This window comes from Melopsittacus undulatus, chromosome 9 (assembly GCF_012275295.1).
Source record: "Melopsittacus undulatus isolate bMelUnd1 chromosome 9, bMelUnd1.mat.Z, whole genome shotgun sequence".
NCBI classification, from domain to species: domain Eukaryota; kingdom Metazoa; phylum Chordata; class Aves; order Psittaciformes; family Psittaculidae; genus Melopsittacus; species Melopsittacus undulatus.
This window is the reverse complement of record NC_047535.1, coordinates 13,386,998-13,402,024: the sequence shown is the minus strand read 5'-3', so window position 1 is coordinate 13,402,024 and position 15,027 is coordinate 13,386,998. Positions and strand designations below refer to the sequence as shown.

The window sequence follows — 15,027 nt, the reverse complement described above, 5'->3', positions numbered from 1 at the left end:
AACGCCGGGGGAGAGAAGGCAGCAGTGCTGGGGCTGCGGCTTCACTGCGGCCTTAGACCAGGGGAGGGAGGGCAAAAAGGGACTTCTTGACGGGCCAGCTCTGTTGTTTGGGAGCTCAGGCAGCCCCGGTGCCTGCGCCGCCGGTCTCCCACCAACCCTGAGAGCCTGCCAGGCGGGAGCGTGCATGGGATTTTCTCTCGGGACAGCCCCTCCCTGCTTCCTCCTCCCACGTGGGAATTTTCCGCTGGGAACGGACGCGTTTTAGTATTATTTGGGGGTTATTTTTCAGCTGGGAACGAGCGGGTTTGATGTGTCCTGAGCTCCCAAAGCCGTGTTCCGAATGGGACATCCCTTTGGGTGGGGATAAGGTGCCCGTTGTGGCTCTCCAGCCCCGGAGCGAGGGTTTTAACCCAGGTTTGACTTTGTGCCGTGTCTGTCCCTTCCTGCTTAGGGGTCAAAGTTGCATTTTATACCCCCCTCCCCCAAGCGTGTGCCCGGTGCCCTCCTCCCCTGGGCACCGGCACTTCCCTCCCCCTCCCGTATCGTTATTGTCGGGTTTTGTTCCTCATCTTTTCATGTCAAGAATAAAGGTTAATAATAAAAGTCCCTGTGCGCACCTGCAATCCCTGCTGCCTCCTGGGGGGCGTGGCCATGGACAAGGGGGCGTGGCCAGGGGACCAGCCCTAACCAAGGGGCGGATCGGGGGTGTGGCCAAGGGACAAGCCCTAAGTAAGGGCAGGCTCGGGGGCGTGGCTATGGGCAAGGGGGTGTGGCCAGCCCCGGAAGGCGGAAGCGGGGCCGGCTACCGGGGCCGGTTGGGGCATGGCGGGGTCCGGCTGGGCCCCGCCGCGCCTGGACGAGTTCATCCTCACGGAGCGGCTCGGGGCCGGCAAGTACGCCACCGTCTACAAGGCCTATAGGAAGGTAGGGCCGGGCCCGCTGTGCCCTGCGACCCCCGCCTCCCCGTGGGTATCAGCCCCATGGCCTCTCTATGGGCTTGTCCCCCCCTATTCCCACCCCTTGGCGTGTAGACACTGGCCCCCGAGGGTGGCCGTGGGCGGGGAGGGGTGCTCCAGGGCTGGGTCCCCGTTGGCAGAGGAACACGCGAGAGGTGGTGGCCATCAAGTGCGTGAGCAAGAGGAGCCTCAACCGGGCCTCGGTGGAGAACCTGCTGACGGAGATCGAGATCCTGAAGACCATCCGGCACCCGCACATCGTGGAGCTCAAGGACTTCCAGGTGGGGGGGGTGCCCCGGCGCTGGGTGCCGGCAGCGGCAGGCGGATGCGGTGTGAGCCGGGCTCCCTTCCCCTTGCCCCGCAGTGGGACAGCGACCACATCTACCTGATCATGGAGTTCTGCGCGGGCGGGGACCTCTCCCGCTTCATCCGGATGCGCAGGATCCTCCCGGAGAAGGTGGCGCGCGTCTTCCTGCAGCAGCTGGGTAAGGGCGCCCTGCCCGGGGCCCGGGGGGGTCAGGGCTGCGGGGGTCCCCCCCCCTCCCCGTTATCACCCCCCTCTGCCCCCCAGCCTGCGCCCTTAAGTTCCTGCACGAACACAACATCTCCCACCTGGACCTGAAGCCGCAGAACATCCTCCTGAGCGCCCCGGAGCACCCGCAGCTGAAGCTGGCAGGTCAGGGCAGCCCCAGGGGGGGTCGGGGGTGTGGGGGGGGGGTCCTTTTCCCTGCTTCCTCCCCTCCGAAAGCTCTCCTGGCCCCGCAGACTTTGGGTTTGCCCAGTACATGTCCCCATGGGACGAGAAGCACATCCTGCGCGGCTCCCCGCTCTACATGGCCCCCGAGATGGTGTGCCAGCAGCAGTACGATGCCCGGGTGGACCTGTGGTCGGTGGGGGTCATCCTTTATGGTGGGTGTTTGCTCTTATACCCCCCCCAGGGCTCGGTGTGGGGCTGGTTTCCCCCTCTCCATCCCCACATCTCTTTCTTCCCCTCCCCCCCTCCATAGAAGCGCTCTTTGGGAAGCCGCCCTTTGCCTCCCGCTCTTTCGCTGAGCTGGAGGAGAAGATCCGCAGCGATCAGGCTGTGGAGGTAACGTGGGGTGGGAAGGAGCTGGGGGGTCTCACCCATCGCAGGGCCTGTGCTCTCAGCCCCATTCCCTCCCCAGCTGCCCAGCCGGCCCCTGCTCTCCCCAGAATGCCGGGATCTCTTGGGACAGCTCTTGGAAAGGGACCCTTTGAAGCGCATCTCCTTTGAGCGCTTCTTTGCACACCCCTTTGTGGATATGGAGCATGTCCCTGGCCCTGAGAGCCTCTGCAAGGCGGTGAGCTGGGTGCTGGGGGGTGCTGGTGTCTGGGAATGTGGGGGACCAAGCCCTGAAGCCCCCTCATCCCCCAGACCGACCTGGTGGTGGAAGCAGTGAAGAAGGATCAGGAGGGAGATGCCTCTGCTGCCCTGTCCCTCTACTGCAAAGCCCTAGAGTACTTTGTGCCTGCTCTGCACTGTGAGTCTACCCTGAGGGGGTCCTGGGTGTGTTTGGGAGGGGGCACAGCACCCCAGGGGTTGCTGGTTTGCACCCCAACCACCCTAACGTTCAGTCGCTCTTATGCACCAGATGAAAGCGATGCTCGCCGGAAGGAAGCTATCCGAGCCAAGGTGAGATAAGAATCCCTTGGGATGTGGGGACAGCATCCCATCCCAAGGCTGTCCCCATGCCAGGGTCCCCTCACACGCTGTGGGCAGGTGGGGCAGTACATCTCCCGAGCAGAGGAGCTGAAGGCATTGGTCACCTCCAGCAGTAAGAACCTCCTGCAGAGAGGGAACCCGGCCAGAGAGCTCCTTAAAGGTACCGGGGGTTTGGGTGTGTGGGAGCAGGATGGGGCACCCAGTGGGGTTTGGGGCTGAAGGGTGCTCTCCCTTTCAGAGATGGCCAAGGACAAGCCCCGGCTCTGCGCTGCACTGGACATGGCTTCTGCTGCTATTGCTAAGGTGAGGGGTGGAATTGGGCTGCCCTCGAGTGGAAGGGGCAGGAGCAGCCCTGTGTGGTGTGGAAGCTGCTGCATCCCCCAGTGCCTGACAAGGGCTCTCTGGCAGGAGGAGGAGGGCAAGGACGATGCTGACACCCTGGAGCTGTACCAGCAGAGCCTGGGGGAGCTGCTGCTGCTGCTGGCTGGTGAGTTGTGGCCATGGTGGGTGCTGCAGGGGCCAGTTCTGTGCCGGGCGCTGAGCTGATGCTATATCCCTCTTCCCTCTGCAGCGGAGCCTGCAGGGAGGCGCCGGGAGCTGCTGCACGCAGAGGTGAGGAACAGCCTGGGCACAGCTCCGTGTCCCATTGGCAGGGCTGTGAAGAGACTCGTGCAGACACTTCCCTCTCTTCCTGTGCCAGATCCAGACCCTGATGTGTCGAGCTGAGTACCTGAAGGAGCAGATGAAGGTATTGCTGCCTGGGGGTGGTTCTGGAGTGTGCTGGAGGGGGTGCAGGCTGGAAACCTCTCCTCTCCCCTGACAGATGCGGGAGGCACAGTCCATGGGCAAGGAGGCGCTGGCAGAGCCTGTGCGGAGCAGTGAGTGTCCATCTCCATCCCATCGGAGGCTGCGATCCTGTAGTGGGGAATACCCCTACATAGGGATATTCCTGCCCATGGGTGATCCCGACCCTGCACACCTTCATCCGTGCATGGGAGCTGGGGGACAGCATCTTGTGCAGCCCAATGAGTGTCCCCTGTCCCCCGGCACAGCCTGTACCTTGCAATGATGCCTGGAGCCGGCTGTCAGGATGCTGCTCACCCAGGGAGGATGGAGGGGGAAATGAGGCTTTCATCCTGCCTGCACTGGGGTAACCGCCTTGGGGGGCTCCCCTGCCCAGGTGGGTCCACAGGGCCATCTGCCTCCTTCCCAACAGGCGGGATCCCCTTCAGCCCTGGCACGCCGTTATTCCACCCTAATTCCCTCCACTGGCTGCCACGGGTGGGTGTTGTTATCCTGGCACCGGCTCCGGCAGGATAACCCCACATCCTGCCCATGTGGCTCCTGCCTCTTCTTCCACCTCCCACATCTTCGGGGAGCCCTGAGCACCGCACAGCCCTGCTGGTGGGGCAGGCAGCAAGGCTCGGCGCGCTGTGCCTTTCTCACCCAGCAACTACCTCTTTGCGCCCATCACCGCGCCTCTGGCCTCCATGGCCCGGCCATGAAGGGTCAGTACTCAGCGGGCAGGGTGAGAGCTCTCAGGGCTCTCACAACCCCAGCAGCCCACTTACATCCCCAGACCACCCCCAAGCCCTGCAGGGTCACTTCTCTGGGTGCTGAGCTCGCCTGTCCTGCAGAGCAGGGGCTCTCCTCCCTATCTGCTGTACTACACAGGGAATGTAATTTATTGTCTTGAATAAACACTTGTTTTGGGTTTCTTCATCTCCTCCTGTCTCAGGTTTGTGCTTTAACCCCAAAGGGGGCTCCAGCCAAGCCCAGGACCACGACCCAGCCCGGGGTGCCTGGAGCCAGACCCCTCTTCTCTGGGCCCCTGTCCAAGAGCAGAGCTGGGGCATCCCCTTTCCCTCCTCTCCTCCTAGCTCCCATCTTCCCTGGGGACACGAGGCAGCCAAAGCCAGCCCTGACCTTGTTTTCACTTCACATCCTTTGGGTTCTGTAAAACACGGAGCAGAACAACACCAAAGGTTATGTAAAATCCCATTTTCTCCACTCAGTTGTTGTGGCGGGTGAGGGACGGGGGGTGTGGGGATGGATTGGGGTCACTTTGAGGGGGTCCCAGGGCTGCTCTGAGCCAAGAGCCCAGGAAAGCTCCTCCTGAGGCTGCTTTCACCCCAGATGCTGCCCCATAACGTGGTTTCTTCCCCCCTCCATCCGCAGCCTTTAGTCCTTATCCATCTGCTCAGTGCCAGGAGAGCTTCCTGGGCAGCTGTGGGAAGGCATTTCCATGTCTTTATTATTGTTATTATTATTATTGTGAGCACAGATTATTCCCTGAGGCTTTAAAGCGCTTCCAAAGCCCCTGCCCTCCCTGGCCCATGGCGGGCGCAGAGCCGCTGGGGACGGCAGCACCGCAGCCGGGGCGGATAATCGCATCTGCCTTTCCGCTCTGCCGAAGATACGGATGATTCCTGAGCTTTGGAAGCAGGAAGAGGCTCCAGGGGTGCCGGAGCTTGGGGGCGGATGCCCCAGCTTTGTGTTGGGTGGATAGATCCCGATTAACCCTGGTACTTGGAGCAGCAGCACAGCGATGCTGCAGCGGGATGGGAAAGGGTTCAGTGCAGATCCTGCATCATTCCATACTGGTTCATTTGGTTCAGTGCTTAATGACTGCTCATTTGGGGAAAGCACTTGCTCACCAGTGGAAAAGAGGCCTGATCCTGCTCTGTAGGATGAGGGCTTTTTCCACAGCTGGTGCTGGAAAGCAGGAGCTCCGTCCACAGTGATCCTCCAGTATCCGGCTTGAGCAATCACCCCAAACCTGGCCCCATAGGTGAGGGAATTCTAGAGAGCTTTATAGTGTAGCAAAGGAAAATCTGGATCTTTCCTGCTTTAATCCACACTAATTCTTTGCTTTGAGTTTTCCAGCCTGTGTGTTGATGCCCGGAGCAGTCGTATGGCGTGCAGGCAGCCGGGATGCTCTGCTGCAGGGAACAAGCAGGGATTGACGGCAGACAGGATGCGCGTCTCGCTGGGCAGGAGGCAAGCTGCCTGCACTGCTCCCCCATCCCAAACTGTCCTCTCTGGCACAGCACCGGGCTCGGAGCATCCCCGGAGCTCCCGCCAGGAACGGGAGGAGCGAGGGCTGCTCTGCTGCTTTGCTTTCACACGCCTGGGGGTCATGGAGCCTCCTAAAATAAACCCGGCCAGCTTCACGCGGCCTTTGCGTGGCAGCACGTGGGCTGGGAGCGGGAAGGGGGGCACATGCATCAGCCGGGGGCTGTGCTGCTCACCTGGACCCAGGGGCTGCATCCCGCATCCCTCCCGCATCCCTCCCACTGCTCCAGAGGGATGTGTCATTGATCAGGGCCTCGCCATCAGCCTGGGATTTAAAAGCCAACCCATGCTGGAGGGCTCAGCTTGGTCAGTGCCTGCTCTGCTATCACTTTCCTGGGGGGGATTAGATGAGCTTGAGCTCATCCTCATCAGGTATGATCCCCTTTTGGAGCTAAAGCTGCTGCTGCCCATATTCCCCCCTTCCTTTCTCTGTGTGGGGCTGGGTTGGAGCAGATGTCCTCACGGTGCTGGCTGGTCCCTGTGGGGCTGTGGTGATGTGAGTCCCCATGGGTAGAGCATCCCTCCTGGGCTGCCTCTGGCCATCCTGGCAGCCAAAGCAGTGCCTGTAGGTGACTGCCCCATCCCTGGCAGTGTTCAAGGCCAGGCTGGACACAGGGGCTTGGAGCAAGCTGCTCCAGTGGAAGGTGTCCCTGCCCATGGCAGGGGTTGGAGCTGGATGGGCTTCAAGGTCCTTTCCAACCCAAACCAGGCTGGGATTCCATGGAAACCTCTGGTTCTGGAGGGTTTCAGGCCCCAGCGTGGCAGTACCAGGGGTTTGCGGGCAGGAAGCATCTCCTGGCTGTAGCAGGGAGCTTTGCTTAACACCACATGGCCTGATCCAGCATCCTTGACTGTAGTAATAACAAGTAACCACCATCCATAGCTTCCCACAGCCTCCCTGTGTTCTCCTGCCTGACCCAACTCTCCTGCAAAAGCAAATCACAGTTAATCCATCCCCGCCGCTGGAATGTGGAGCAAGACATTCCCAGGCTGTGCCAAGTGTTTCCCAGGAAGGCTGTTGCAGGTGCCCACCTCCCCTGCCGGGATGCAGTCAGGCTGGAGCTGCTCCTGCTTGGACCTGTATTGGGCAAAGCTCTGTCCTTGCTCGGAGCAGTGCCCTGGACACCCCATGAGGCTGAGGCAGGGAGGGAGCTGAAGGCTTTTTACTCAAATAACCCCAAATCTGTGGAATTTGGTTGGATATTGTTGGCTTTTAAACCCATCTGCTGACAAGAAGCCTCTTGTAGCATCCCTTTGGTACAAACCATGGCAAAGCACCCACCCGGAGCCTGGAGAGCTGCTCCCTGCTGGGTGATGCTGCTGGAGATCTCCCCCTTGAGCTCCCGGCCCCGCTCCCCTTGCTCTGCAAAGGGGATGCCCTTGATCTCTCTGCACCCAAGGCGAGCACTGCTCAAGGACAGACATAAGTGCATAGACATCTCCTGGTATTTATTCCACCGGTTACAACCGTACCATGGCACAGGGACAGCAGAGGAGGTGGAGAGACACTCGATGAGCACAGTGCACAACTACAGCACGACAGGGGAGGAGGAGGAGAGAATTCCCTTTTCACTTTGCTCTCCTGGAAGGAACAAGGACACGAGCGGCTCCCACCCAGGGGAAGGGCTGGTGTGGGCTCCTATGAGCACCAGGGAGGGGGGTTTATTCCTCACAGGCATCAGTTCAGGCTCCATCCCTCCGGTCCTCAACACCCGCTTCCTGCTGGGATGACTGGGATTGTATGGCAGGTCCTTCCCGCCTGACTCTTTCCAGAGGGGCCCTCAAGGGCAGTGGTTGATGTCTCTTGCCCAGATGGAAGGTTAGCTCTCATCTCACACCATGCAGAGCAACTGGAGCCTCCCCATCATTCCAGGAGTCAGGAACCTGGCGCCTGGGCACCGCTCTGTGGGAAAGCCTTTGCCTTCCATACTGATGTGCTTCAATGACACCCCAAGGTCACTCCGGGCTTTCCTTCCCCGCTCTCCCTAGGGACACCCACTGCCAGGCACAGGGATGGGATGGGGCACAGGGGAACATGCTGCCTCTCGGCTCTAACCTTGGACCGCAGAACAGGACAACAGGCACACATCAGGGACACCTGGGGCAGGGATTGAGGCAGGAGGAGGACCCGGCTCTGCGGGGTGAGGGGGGCAGCATCAGTGGGGTCCCCGCTCTGCTGCCCCCCTCCCTTCCCACCCCGCCGGCGGGGAGCGGGGCTGCTGCCGCCTCACATCATGGAGCACTTCTCAGCCGACTGCTTCAGGTCCTCGAGCGTGGCCGAGGCTTTGTCCTTCAGAGAGTCGAGGTCCAGGTTCTGGATGTTGCTGAGCTGGCCGATAACGGAGTTCTTCTCTTCCTCCTCCTCGTTGTCCTGCTCGATCATCTTGGCCAGCTCCTTGGGCAGCTCCACGTCACCTCCCACCAGCTGGATCTGGTTGTCATCTGTTTCGTTCTGCGATGGGCAAGGGGGAGGTCAGGGGGTGGCACAGGGGGGCTCTGCGGGCGCTGAAGGGCTCACTCTGCTCCAGAGCGTGGGCTCTGAGCTGTCTGCCTGCACTAAGGTCCGTGTGGGATGGTTCCTGGGGGGTGCCAGCCGCGCTCATGCTGTGGGTAAGATGCTGACCCTGAGGGGATGTGGGTGAGCAGAGCCTGGGGCAACACCAAGGCACCCCAGGGTGCCAGCCCTGGTGTAAACTGGCTCGGGGGGGGGGGGGGTTTAGCACCCGGTTAAGCTCCGTGTACACTCAACTGCTGTGCCCAAGGAGAGCAGGGCTGCAGAGCCACAGGGAGACACGGCAAGAGGCAGCCAGGCTGCCAAGTGGGATCAGTGATGAGCAGAAGAAACTTGTCAGAAGATGAGAAGGGACATCTTGAACACGGAAAAGATAAGGATTGGGGGCCAGAGCTGAGCTAATCCCGCTTTGCCCCCAGAGATCAAAGGGAATCTCGGCCTCGTTCTGCCTTTTCTTGCGCTTGGCAGGGGAAGGATCCCTTTTCCAGCTGTTTATTTCCTGGCACAAGGGGTGTTCGGAGCAGGGGGTGCTGAGCACTAACAAACAACCTGAACAATGCCACTTGGCTGGGTGGACCTTTCCCAACTAATATTAGCCTGGCTCCAATTTAGAGTATTCACCACTGAGGCTCCTGCTGAATGAATGGGGGGTTTGGGGGGAGAAGAGCTTGTAGCAAGTCCAAGAATGGCTGAATTCTGCCTTGATTGGATTGTTCCTGGTGAATCGTTCATCACCAGAATGGAAACTCCAAAATAGGGCTTTAGGTAGGAAGTGTTTGCCAAATAATCCGGGCAGAGGAGAGGGCTAATCCAGATGGGAAGGTGTAATTCCAGCTCTGATCCCAGCTACAGGGCTGAGATCCCGGGGTGACGGCTGCTTCCCCTCATCCAGCTGGATTTAGGGAGTAAAAGAGATGAAGACGGGATGAAGCATGGCTGAGGGGGTGCTGGGGGTCCCGCTGTGGGCGTTGCGGTGCTCAGGGGTGACTGGAAGGGGCCAGGATTCACATAGGGGGGTGGGGTGCTTTTGAGGGGCACTGGTTTGCATTTGGGTTTTGTAGCTTGGAGCCCACCCAGCCAAGGGCTGTGGTGCCTCTTCCCCATGCACAGAGCCCCCCGAAGGCTGTTCTGGGGTGCCCCCCCCATGCCCAGCAGGGCCGTACCTTGGGGAGCCTGTACTTGTCTCGGAAGTGGGACCTGACCGTGGCTCTCTCCGCCTTGCGCTGGGCAAACTGGGCATCCCTCTCCATCCTGTGAACCACACGGGGAAGTTACCGGGGTCTGAACATTCCATCCCCCGCCCCCCCAACCCTGGTACCCTCCATCCCCTCCGCAAAGCCCCATTTCCCCACCACTTCCTCCCCTCCCAGTGCATCCCGAAAGGAGGAAACAATCCCATCTCCCGGGAGAGGAAGCGGATTAAGGGATTAGGGGGTTCATTAAAGTCCCTCATAGCCCTGCTGTCCCCAGCGCTGTCCCCCTCAGGCTCCAATGCGTGGGGCTGCAGAGGGGGCACCGCACGCCCCGGCACCCGCGGCAGGGCTCACTTACTTCTCCTCCACGAGCTGCCGCTGGTATTCCTCATACTCCTCCCGGGTCATTCCCTGCGCCTCGGCAGGGGACTTCTCGCCCTCGCTCTTCTCCTCGCCGCCCAGGCCGCCCGTCAGGTTCTTCAGCTGCCCCCCCACCATGCTCTTCACCATGAACGCCATGGTCGCGGTCCCGGGGAGAGCAGGGGTGCGGTGCTAGGAGACCCGGGGTCAATGGGAGCTGGGGTGCAGGGGTCAGGGTGGGGATGCAGAGTTAGGGGGAGCAGGGGAGCCGAGGTGTACTCGGTGTTGGGGTACCGGGAGTTACCGGAAAGCTGGGGAGATGTGGTGCGAATTCCTGGGGATCAGGGGTGCGGGGTTATCGAGGAGCCAGGCTCAGCGGAGCAGAGAGCCGGAGCGCCGGAGCACGGGGTTACCCGGGAGCCGGGATGCTGTGGAAGTGAGCTCCCGGAGCACCGGATTACCGGGGAGCCGGGGTGCAGCGGCGCCGAGTTCCTGGGATGCCGGAGTACGGGGTGATTGAGGAGCCGGGCTGCAGCGGAGCTGAGTTCAAGGGATGCCGGAGCACGGGGTTACCGGGATGCTGTGGGGGTGAGCTCCCGGAGCGCCGGAGTTACCGCGGAGCGGGATGGAGCAGAGCCGCTCCTGGGATGCGGAGCGCGGGGTGACTGAGGAGCCGGGGTGCAGCTGCCGGGTCCCCGCGCCGGTGCTCAGCGTGTCCCCATGGCGGGGCCGGGGCCGGGCGGGCGCTGCAGCACCGTGCCGCGGACAGCTCCGGTGTGTGCGGGGCGGCAGCACCGCCCCGGCCCCGGCCCCGGCCCCGCCGCCCCCCGCCAGGCAGAGGCGGAGCCGCCGCCGCCGCCGCCCCCCCGGCCCCAGCCCCGGGGGATGCCGTGAGCTCCGCCCGACCCCCGGACCCCGCGCCCGGTGTCCCCCTGCGCCCATGGCCTGCAGCGAGCACAGGGAGCGGGGCGCTTCTCCCGTCTATCCCCATCCGCCTGGTGCGGCGGGGGAACAGCCGGATTTAACACCCTGCGAAAGCCATATGTGCCGTGCACAAGGAGCAACTGTTGTTTGCTTGTAGAGCTAAGGGCGGCCGTGCCCAAACCCTTCTTCCTCTCATTCCTGCTAATGGCATTAGTTGCCATTAAAGCTCACACCCGCTGACGTGCGACTCAGGGACCCACACGTCCATCGGTCACCTAGATCAATAGGCTGAGGCCAGAGTAGGCATTGATTTCGTTGTGCAATTCCCTCTGCCCCTCCAGCTTTCCTGGCTCCCATCCTGCCCCCACTCCCACTTCCCACTCGTGCAGTCTCCCTTGACTGCAGCCGTACCAGGGGCCTTAGGGAGTGAGCAATTAATGGCATCAGAAACGCACCTCCCTTCCAGATGGCCAGCCTGGCTTTCACAGGCATTTCTCCCTTTTTCCCTTCTCTGTTCATGAGAAAAAGAACGTGGCTTCAAACCCCAATCCCGGCTCTGGGAAATCATCGCATTGCCCAAATTTAAGACAACTTCTGCAGATTAAAATGCTGGAACATCTGTGAGGCGATGAAGTGAAGGAGGGAGGGGGAATGGGGCCATCTTCTCCCTTCCCCCCTCACCCAAGGTGGCACCAGGCAGAAATGTGGCTTAAAGGGAAACTAAATCAGGAATAAATCCCGTATTTGTCTTGGATATTTTCCTTGGCATCCCCTTGGAAACAGTGTGTCCATGTTCTGGCTGTCCGTCAGTCAAGGACTGGGTGAAAGAGGGACAGAGGGCAGGAAAAGCAGCCCAGTTCGTGTCCCACGCCCAGGGCAGGTTTGAGCCCTGGGTTGGTTCAGAGCAGGCTCTGGCTGCAGCTGGTCCTGGGAGCATTGCTCAGGCCCGATTTCTGTCTAAGCAGTCACTAACAGCAAGAGACTTGAAGTCAGGACCGATTTTTTCCAGCTGGGTTGGATGGGTCAGCTCCCCTGTAGCCTCCCTGTCTGAGAGATGGAGAGGAAGCAGCTCGTGATGAGCAGCAGTGCTTGGCCAAGGCAGCTAGGTGAAAATAAGCATGTGAATGCTCGCACGGAGTAGGGAGCTGCTTCCATAGGGATGGAGCAAAGGGCTAAAGGAGCTCTTGCAGCTGCTGGAAGCTCTCCAATCCCTCTGGGTCCTTGGCCCAGGCTCTTTCCAGAGGGCAAGTGTCCCCTCTGGAGGCAGATAGAGGGAAAAGGGCCTTTAGAGGGTTGGGGATGCTTCAAGGTGGTTGGTTTCCCCATCTGCTGTTCTTCAGGCCGCCAAACTGTTCCTTATCCCCTCAATAGATTCGAGTCAGAGTGAGTCATCCTCCCTGCCAGGACTCTAACCTGCAGTAATGAGATGTAAATCCTTGCATGACCTATTATATTAGCTTATGCTATATCACACATCTGCCTGGATTAGACGGGAAGGAGATGAAACGTCCCCAAGTAGCAGCCAGCCTCAGACAAGCCAGTGGAAGTTAAGAGGATCCTCTCTCAGCATTGACATCTGATTTGAATAGGATGCAAGCAGTTCCATTTCCTCCGCCACGGTGAGAGGGATCATTTCAGCCCTCCTTGCCAGGGAACAGGAGAACTGGCTCCAAAGCAGCAGCTGGAAGCTCTCCCCTCATGAAGGGCTTCTTGTGATGCTCCAGAGATCCCTGCAGGGGACCAGAACTGACCAGGATTCCCCCCATCACTGCCACATAGGGGTAGCTGCCTGCTGCAGGCACAGGGGTAAGGCACAGTGACATCCATCCGTGATGGTGGCAGCTGGGATGGAGCTGGGAGCTCAGCATCCCCTGGGCAGGAGCTCTGGCCAGTGGTAGAGTGGCCCTGGGGGCAGTGGGGAACACCTTGCCCCCTTTCTTGGAGGTCCCCAGCAGCAATAAAGCAATAGAACAGGCTCTGATTACACCTTAATACTAATACTGATACTAATACTAATGCTAATACTAATACTCTGAGCTGAAACAGAGCAGCTGGTGTAGGTGTATTGTGTGCCCTTATTGGTGCAATCAGCTCCTCTCTGTAAACTCCTCTAGCTGTAAGAAGGCAACTATCACCCCGTGACAGTTAGGAAGAAGCTGTTAAGAAGATGCTGAGGTGCTGAAGTGCTGAGGTCAAATGCAGCAGGATCTTGTGAGGGAGAGCTTGGCCGGAGGGTCCTGGAGCTGTTTGGGACCACCATGAGCTTCAGCTCCAAGAGATTGAGAGAAAATATCATAGAATATATAGAATAGAATAGAAGCATGGAATGGTTTGCATTGGAAGGACCTTAAAGCTCATCCAGCTCCAACCCCTGCCACAGGCAGGGACACCTTCCACTAGAGCAGCTTGCTCCAAGCCCTGTGTCCAATACAATCTGAGCTCCTGACATAACATCCCTTCAAAGGGCAGCAGGCTCCCTTCTGCCCAGCACAGTGCTGCTGTGTCACTAATACAGGGAATAGAGCAGGGGTAGGGAGAGGGTGGTGTACATGATCAAATGAATGACTTCCTTTCATGGTACTCGGATGTAATTCAATGAAGCAAAATGCATCTGGAGTTTGCCTTGGCTGCGGAAGGTGCAATGCAATGCAGCATGGTGTGGAAATGAAATCAAAGCTGCCTTGTCATGACCTAGGGAAGCCATTTCCATGTGAAACCTTCCAAATCCTATAGAACCAAGCCTCTGAGTGCCAAAAATCTGTTGTCATTGCCTAAGGATGAGGTCCCAAAGGGGGGAGGGTAATTTCTGTTCTTATTTTATATTCAGCCTTCATTTTATTCAAGGAGAGTGGTTTATCACGTAGGCTCTGTCACACGTCATGAACACTTACTCCTTTTCAAACCCCCTTGTGTTGAATTGCATCCCAAGTTGTGGGGTGGCAGCAGAGCTGCCCTCTGTGTGGACATCACTGTCTGCTCAGGAGGAAGAAGTTGCAAGGTCCTTCACAGGGTCATGCTCATCTCTCCTCTAGAAATACAAAATACTTTTACATTTTAACCATATTTGTACATTTTACGGTATTTTTACATTTCTAGCATTTTTTTTTATAATGAATGACAGACTTAGCTTGATAATGGCCCTGGGGGGACCTAGCAGAGTCCCCCCTCTGTGGGACCTGGGATGGGAAGCTGGGATGCTGCTGAGATATCCCCAGTTTCCCTCTGAGCCCCCTCATCTCATCATGGGGCTGAGTGTGGGTTGCCCAGACTCAAGTGTTTGAGCACAGGATGGGAATGGTCCTGCTAGAGCTGAGTGCAGGGACATGCAGCCTCTGCCTAAGGGATGCAGGCTTTGGGATGCTGTGGGCACATTCCCAGAAGAGGAGGGTGACGAGGCAGGGGAGAAGGTCACAGCACAGGCCACGGTGGTTGTAACCCCTGCCCGAGGAGCGATGCTGTTAGGGGGTGAGGAGGAAGAAGAGGGAGGTGTTTGGGGTGCGGGTTGGCAGAGCCTGCACCCAAGCAGTGACACAAATGCACCCGGACAGACACACGGAGCATGTAAACAGGCACATGGGGACACCATGTGCTGCCTCACTGCCGGTGGTGCAGAGCCAGCCCGGAGCAAAGGCACACGCCAGCCGGAACACACACACACACATATAGAGCTTTCCCACAGGGGATCTTTCCAGCCTTGCCTTCATTTCCTGGAGTGCTCCGAAGGAAAAGGCAGAGCAGGATGAGGTGAACGAGCGGTGCTGGGAACGGCTTTGTGCTATAAATAGTGCTGGTGATAAAGCCAGGCGTGCAGGGGGAGGACGTGCGGGCAGGGCACAGATGCCAGGGCTCTGGAAGCCCGAGCATCAGGGATGGAGCAGGAGCCTCGTCTGGCCATAATGAGAGCTGGTAGCTTGCTCCAAGCAACACTGAGTTAGGCATTAGGGCAGCTTGGGAGGGGGCACTGTGCACCCCCTCCTCTTGGGATGGATGCTTTGCAACCCTGGGAAATGGGAAGCAGGGAGGAATTGCAGCTGGAATTGCACTGGGAACAGATGGGCGCTCCGGTTCCCTTTGAAGTTTGTTGAGGGAGGGGAAGGCTCCCTGCACCCCTGGGGTAAGGGGAGAAGGCAGGGCTGGGATGTAGGGAAGGGTCAGAGCTAAAGGTCAGAGCATCTCTGCTGGGAGCAGGGATGGGACAGGCTGCTCCAAGAGGGAGCTGGAGGAAGCAGGTGAAGGAACTGGGATAGGGAAGAAAAAGCAAAGCTCCTTCTGCCCCAGAGCCAGGGGCTGGTTAGCAGGAGCTGTGTCTCCTGGCAAGTGTTT

General features: G+C 59.3%; 2 protein-coding genes across 4 annotated transcripts; one reads left to right on the top strand and one right to left on the bottom strand.

The window, feature by feature from the left end:
* Positions 1–778: 778 nt before the first annotated feature.
* On the top strand, positions 779–4,348 carry ULK3 (unc-51 like kinase 3). Of its 3 annotated transcripts, XM_034066527.1 has the most exons (16): positions 779–924; positions 1,097–1,237; positions 1,321–1,441; positions 1,528–1,632; positions 1,722–1,865; positions 1,964–2,046; positions 2,123–2,278; positions 2,353–2,458; positions 2,570–2,610; positions 2,698–2,800; positions 2,879–2,943; positions 3,049–3,127; positions 3,212–3,252; positions 3,341–3,388; positions 3,464–3,518; positions 3,693–4,348. In XM_034066527.1, exons 1-16 carry the CDS (start codon positions 823–825, stop codon positions 3,707–3,709), a joined length of 1,407 nt encoding a protein of 468 aa, XP_033922418.1. In that variant the 5' UTR covers positions 779–822; the 3' UTR covers positions 3,710–4,348. The 3 variants fall into 3 exon arrangements, with proteins under 3 accessions (XP_033922418.1, XP_033922417.1, XP_033922416.1); XM_034066526.1 differs by having other exon boundaries at positions 1,967–2,046; positions 3,464–4,348; XM_034066525.1 differs by having other exon boundaries at positions 3,464–4,348.
* Positions 4,349–7,704: 3,356 nt separating this feature from the next.
* On the bottom strand, positions 7,705–10,113 carry CPLX3 (complexin 3). Its single transcript, XM_034066347.1, has 4 exons — positions 10,085–10,113; positions 9,779–9,972; positions 9,391–9,478; positions 7,705–8,167 (listed from the first exon to the last, which is right to left on the bottom strand). Exons 2-4 carry the CDS (start codon positions 9,937–9,939, stop codon positions 7,943–7,945), a joined length of 474 nt encoding a protein of 157 aa, XP_033922238.1. The 5' UTR covers positions 9,940–9,972; positions 10,085–10,113; the 3' UTR covers positions 7,705–7,942.
* Positions 10,114–15,027: the final 4,914 nt, after the last annotated feature.

Coding starts and splice junctions, on each gene's coding strand:
- ULK3 (XM_034066525.1), top strand. CDS start 823: ATGGCGGGGTCCGGCTGGGCCCCGCCGCGCCTGGACGAGTTCATCCTC. Junction 1,633..1,721: donor CCCGCAGCTGAAGCTGGCAG/GTCAGGGCAGCC, acceptor CTGGCCCCGCAG/ACTTTGGGTTTGCCCAGTAC. Junction 3,389..3,463: donor ACCTGAAGGAGCAGATGAAG/GTATTGCTGCCT, acceptor CTCCCCTGACAG/ATGCGGGAGGCACAGTCCAT.
- CPLX3 (XM_034066347.1), bottom strand. CDS start 9,939: ATGGCGTTCATGGTGAAGAGCATGGTGGGGGGGCAGCTGAAGAACCTG. Junction 9,479..9,778: donor CGGCAGCTCGTGGAGGAGAA/GTAAGTGAGCCC, acceptor TGTGGTTCACAG/GATGGAGAGGGATGCCCAGT. Junction 8,168..9,390: donor ACAAGTACAGGCTCCCCAAG/GTACGGCCCTGC, acceptor TGCCCATCGCAG/AACGAAACAGATGACAACCA.